The sequence below is a fragment of the Halyomorpha halys genome, unplaced genomic scaffold (assembly GCF_000696795.3).
Source record: "Halyomorpha halys isolate HHAL.00 unplaced genomic scaffold, Hhal_1.1 Scaffold3093.1, whole genome shotgun sequence".
Lineage (NCBI taxonomy): Eukaryota > Metazoa > Arthropoda > Insecta > Hemiptera > Pentatomidae > Halyomorpha > Halyomorpha halys.
In genome coordinates, this window is record NW_027109395.1 from 1 (window position 1) to 6,377 (window position 6,377).

The 6,377-nt window shown below is 38.6% G+C and overlaps 1 protein-coding gene across 1 annotated transcript; it reads left to right on the top strand.

Annotated features, from left to right (window-relative positions):
- The first annotated feature begins 639 nt into the window (after nt 1–639).
- Nucleotides 640–3,549, top strand: LOC106691782 (protein anon-37Cs-like). The gene is made up of 2 exons (XM_014437671.2): nt 640–797; nt 2,186–3,549. The coding sequence occupies exons 1-2, from the start codon at nt 640–642 to the stop codon at nt 3,501–3,503; spliced, it is 1,476 nt and encodes a 491-aa protein (XP_014293157.1). The 3' UTR covers nt 3,504–3,549.
- Nucleotides 3,550–6,377: the final 2,828 nt, after the last annotated feature.

Sequence of the window (6,377 nt, forward strand, 5' to 3'; positions counted from 1 at the left end):
TTATAGTTATAACATTTAACATGGTAAAACATTTAACATTTAACACAACATCATGAATACCCCTATAATATTTATGTGTGTCCAAAAAACCTACTCTAAACGGATCAGCAACAAGTTTAAGCCAACTCGTACCAGCCAAAGCAAGCCACCCAGCCACATGCCACATGCCACGGCTTGGCCAACATATAGATCCGCCTTAAGTTTGTGTACGTCCACTGTGTGCGAAGAGTCCCAGGCGCCAATTATACTAAAACAACTTTTTCTTTTCGTACCCTTCATCATAATAAAGTTAGTACTTCATACATATGTAATACATGAAATGTATTATGTATATTTTACTGAGTCGTCTAAAACTTTTTTTTTCGTACCCTTCATTACAATAGAATTATTGCTTCGTACATATATAATACATGGAATGTATGTACTCCTCTTCCTTTGATTGCTTTGTGGTATTATAAGGTGATGATATCAGTCCAGCTAAGGTGGAACAGTCTTGGTACAGTCCAAGGCCACGCCATGGAATTAATGGAGAGTAAAGGGTTAGTTCCAAATTTTTTTTTTCTTCTAAACCCCATGGGGTTTATTTATATGGGTATTTTATATTTATACTTATGGGTATATTTATAGATAGATTGATCTATGGGGATAGATAACAAGAATGCGTGGATTTGTGCGTTTAATTATAATCCATTATATGATAGGAAAGAGGAAAGGGATACAAAACGACGAAAACGGAAAAGTGGAATGAGTCGACTGTTGGATGAAGGGCTCATCAGGTTTCGTGTAGTTAGTAGTCAGTAAGTTAGTAGTCCTCAAACTGGCTGGAACGATTTGGCCTAAGCAGGTTGCCGATCCGTCAAGAGTCGGTTTTTTGGACACAGATCAAAGGGGTTCGTGAGAGCTCTCGTGTAGCATCTCCACCATTGTTCTTTGTCTAGTTGCAACTGAGAGCTGTTAGGAGGTTGAATGCGTTTGTTGTTACTTGTTATAATAAGTTTTATATTTAATTTCATTTAATCTCCTTTTTTTGTAATAAAAATAATATAATCCCAGGGCAATGGCTGAAACCACTTGTACGTCCGCCATGCTTGCCTTTCTAACACTGTCATGTGGACGGTCCGCTTGGACGGTTCCTGTTTTTACCGAACATTTGTACAAGCCTCCGATTCGTGGCGAGCGGCCAACATGTAGAGGCCCCTTAATATTTTTTGTGTAACGACCTCTCCTCGTGTGAGATTGTGACCAACCAACTCGCTATAAATATCTGTTTGAAAGTTAAGATAAGTAAAGCTACCACAGACGGCAGGTTTCCCGTTTGCTGAATTTTCCAACCAATCCTAACACTATCCTCACCACGTATGCAGATGACACATGTATGTTCGCAGTTAATAATAATCCTTTGATTGCATCCCAAACTCTCCAATACCTTATCACACCCCTCGAAGAATGTTGTCGTAATTGGAGGATTAAAATAAATTCCAACAAATTCCATCAAATCCCCTTTACCCTTCGTCGTAAACATACCGACTGTCCTACAGTCTCCTTCAATAATGTTGATCTTACCCCTGTAGAACAGATCCGTTACCTTGGACAACATCTGGACCAACGGCTACCCTGGAATCTTCAAACAAGACTGGAAAGACAGGAAACTGCACGTCGATTTCGACAGCACTTACTAGACAAATTGTGTAATCTACAAATTCATTAAAAAAGACTGATCTACATGACTGTAATAAGGCCAATGTGGACATACGGAGCTGAGATTTGGGGCTCCACTAAATCTTTGAATTCCTCTCGTATCCAATCATTGCAATCCAAGATCCTCTGTAAAATCCTTAATGCTCCTTACATTGTCACAGATAAAATCATCATCCATATGTAACCGATCTAACCTAAACCCGATATCACTCCTTCCATTATAAACTCCCTAACTACCCAAACAGACTAGTTTCTAACACTCCAATTTAACTGAGATCAAATTTACTAAATATATTATAATGTACAGTTGTAAATAGCAGGAAATAATAAAATAAAATAAAAAATAAAAATAGTGTTACTGGGGTAAAAATGAAAATACTCAATAGAAAAGGTCCAAATGTTACAGAAGTCTGGAATGTATATGTATAGAATAAATGTGTGATATGTGTGTCGACTCATGGTCTTAGTAAACTTGTTTGGACTGTAGACCAGGAGGAAGAATTTGGACCAAGAACTTTGGTATTTCCTCTGTGGATCTAGGAGCCAGCGGGATCAGGGGCGCCTGCTCGGCCAACCCGACCTACAACTTGGCCTGCCTCGATGAGGCCATTCCATTCCCCGTCGAACGGCTCCCGGAGTTCGTGGGCGATTCCTGTTTCGACTCCACCGGCCGGTCCATCAAGCACAAGGTCTTCTTCGCAGCTGCGGATTTCTTCAACAAAATAGTAACGGCCGCTAGAAATAAATACGAGATAGCACCCGAAAATAAGGACCTATTGAGCTTTTTCAAAGAGAAGATACAAGAAGTTGTTCCTCTGTTCCCTGCACCAGATCAGAAAGCTGCCGAAGTGATGCTATTCAGCCTAGCCAATGATGTGCGACAGACGTTAGGAACGCCCCTACGCACCATTCCCCTCAACAGGTACGGGATGTGGAAAGCCTTCCCTGGCGGAGTTGTGGCTGTTCATCCAGGAATGTCGAGAATACTCAACCCATTATTAAGGCTCGTTTCACCTGACCGGATCAAATATGGTAAAATAGTCGAAAAAATAGTGTGGACGCAGGTGGGTCCCAATAGACCACGGGCGGTAGTTTCCATTAAAGGCGATACTTTCGAAGAAGCGGACTATGTTATCGTAACATTACCTCTCGGGGTCCTCAAAGAAACATGCGAGGCCATGTTTCAACCACGCTTGCCCCCAGAGAAGTTAGCAGCTATCAAAATTTTAGAGGTGGGGCATCTGTCAAAAATAATACTAAAGTACAAGAATCCGTTTTGGATCAAAGGAGAAGGGACTATAAGGTTGGGCTGGGATAAGAAGCAAGTGATAGAGCGACTTCATTGGACCAACTGCATCAGTACTATCGAAGAGTGTCCCACGGCAAACGACGTATTGACAGTAGTTGTTTCTGGGCCGGAAGCCGTTCAAGTAGAGTGCTTGGACCCATGTCAGTTGGCCAAAGATGTGACTGGTTTGTTGAGACGATTTCTGGAGAACTGGACAATCCCAATGCCGGTGCAGGTGTACTGTACCCAGTGGAAGAATAATCCCTTCTTCAGGGGAGCTACTACATTCATAACAATGGGTTCGAGTGAGAAGGATCTCGTGAAGATGGCGAGGCCACTGGCAGAGCGGGGAAGACCACCGACGGTTCTGTTCGCGGGGGACGGGTGTGTGCCGAACATGACGGGGATGTGCTCGGCCAGGTTGAGCGGCGTTCTGGAGGCGGAGAGGATTCTCAAGTTGACCAAATGTTTCTGCGGCCCCCCACCAACTCACTGGCTTCCCAGTAGAACCTGTTGAGCAATTCGTGCTTCGTGACTCGATAAAAATTTAATAAATACAATTATCTGGATTACTTTTGTTATTTATGAATATAATAATGTTTATCTGGGCCGCCCATAGCTCAGTGGTTAAGACACAGCCTTACCAATTTGATGTCTATTGGTGGTGCCGGTTCGAATCCGGCCTGGGACGTCGACTTTTTTCATTGCGTGGCGGTCCCACAAAATGAAGAACTTTGACCCCCAACCATGGTTAGGCAGTATAGGACTCCAATGGGAGTCTTGGCCGAAAAAAAAAAAAAAAAAATGTTTATTATGGTTACTTAACTTTAAATGGGTTTCAAAAGTTAAACAGTTGGCTGCTTATAGTCCAAAATCCTTACTGCTCCTTACTTTGTCACAAATCAAATAATCCATCAGGACCTCAATGTCCCATATGTTGCCGATTTGACCAGAACCAGTTACCAATCCTTCCATGATGAACTTCACAATCACCCAAACATACTCGTTTCTAACCTGGCTTCATTATCTAACAATCCTCCTAGGTGTATGAAGAGAAGATGGGCTCGAGATCTTCTCTTTTAGAAATGTTTTTGGAGTTCTATCAATGGATAGATTCTCCACATGTTTGTTTCTTGTCATAATATCACTTACAGAAAATTTACTTTATGTGTATATATCTATACAGTTGTAAATAACGATAAATAAATTATTTAAAAAAAATAAATATTTACACAAACTTCGACAGACGGATATTTACCCACTGTTAAATGGATTCATGTTTTGTATATATTTTTTAAAATAAGCATCTATAAAAAACATTATAAGGAATTATCCTCTCCATGGATTGAAAGTGGACTACTCTACTAAGTTAGAGAGAAATACTTTATATATCTATGCTGCCTAAATACATTAGGAAGCTATCTCACACAGCATACTTATTCATCCGTAATCGGACATATATAAATTACACATACATGGTATAATCAGAAAAAAAGAGATACAATAATAGGATATAATAAACAATTTTTTTCACCCCTACAGTTTCCTTTTACAATCCATTTCGGCCTGTACAACAAATACAAATGTTTCATTCATTCTTATTTTTCTTTCTCATTTCTGCTCCTCCAATTTCACCCTTTTACAATTATTCAATTCAACCGATCAACAAATTCGCTCTCCGAAATTCACCCTCCTAGACCCATCATTCATAGTCACAGCAGTAGATCAGTTTACCAAAAACAAACAAATAGATTCATTTTACGAGAATTAGACTAACACATAGATTAAAAGGAAACTATAATAAAAAAAACAGTTATAGGAAACACTTGAATGGATAAATAAGTTTAAAAAAAAACAAAAAAAAAAATAGTATTAATAAAATAAAATAATTTAATGAATTAATACGTTAATAGACACAAATAGAGAGGTCAACATATTAAAATAAGAGATCATTACTTGATAGTAATGAGGACTTACTAGCAATAGTCTCCTTGGCCTGAGCAAGCTCTTCCTCCAGCTGAGTGATCCTCGACGGTCCCGGGATCTCCGTAGAGGTCCCGATAGCGCCGGAAGCAGAGACTAGTTTCCGGAGCTCAGAGACTTCCCGTTTGAGCCGTTCGTTTTCAAGCCGCAGCCTGGTACCGGCATTTCCGCTCAAATTCTCCAGCTCTTGAACTGCGCAGATTAACATAATTAACATTCATATTAACATAATTAACATTCATATCATATCAGATGTGTTTTTAAAATAAGCAGAAAAATAATGCGTTCACGAATAATTAGGCGTGTAGCTTCATTAAAATTAAGAAAATTTTCAGGAAAGCGATAAAACAGAAAAATAGGAAATTTTATACATGTCACACTACATGAAGACTCTACCTCTTGCTCCAGTCTAATTGACAGATGTTGACAATCTTTTAGAGAAACTTTTTGGACCCGATTGGAGTATTGTCTGGTGTGAGTGGTCTCAAAACCATATCAAGGCCTCTTGTAAAGGAAGTCAAAGATAAATGGCAATCTTTTTAGAACGAAAGCCCAATGAATAAATTAAAAATTATTAAAAAGGATGTGAAGTCCTGGGGCACCTCCAGTGGTAAATGCCGTAGAGAGGAAGTTGTCCTAACTAGGCTGAGAATAGGTCACACGAGGCTCACCCACTCCTCTCTTATATCAAAAAGAAACGCCTCCGAACTACCAGTATTGCAATAACAAATTAACAATAAGCCATGTTTTCCAACGATGCCCATATTTTACACCACACCTCAATAGCTTGGGACTAAGCCAAGATATCTCAAAAAACCATTGGAGACGATGATAAGGCAATAGAATTGATGTTTCAGTTTTTAAAATCACAAAATTTACTGACAAAAATATAACTAGATCGGAAGGAAAAAAAAAAAAAAAATCAAATTAAAAATTAAATAAAATTTAACGAATATTAGCAAAATTAAATAAAATATAAATGGCGTAATGACCAATGAAGTTTGGCGCCACTAAACAACCAAACAAACCATATCAAGGCTTCCAATAAAGTTAATATTTTTCAAAAATAGAATTCAGACTGATCTTATGCAATATAAATGTTTTTAAAAATTTATTTAAATTTACCAGTAATGAATTATAACCGCAAATTTTGATTTATCCTTACTTATACGTTTATCGTTGGCCACGCTCGGCAGAGAAGGGGGTTAGTTAAAGTCAAATAAAAAAAAATATAATCGCAAAAGGAAAAAAAACAAAACAAAACAATAAAGAATAAATTACTCCTTAGGCGCGACGTTATTTTTCTTGGAAATAGCTGAAACCCCGAAGCATTATGCCCACAATATAACTAAAATATACCCCTATATAAACAATAGTTGAATTATGACCACTGGCGAATACCTTTACA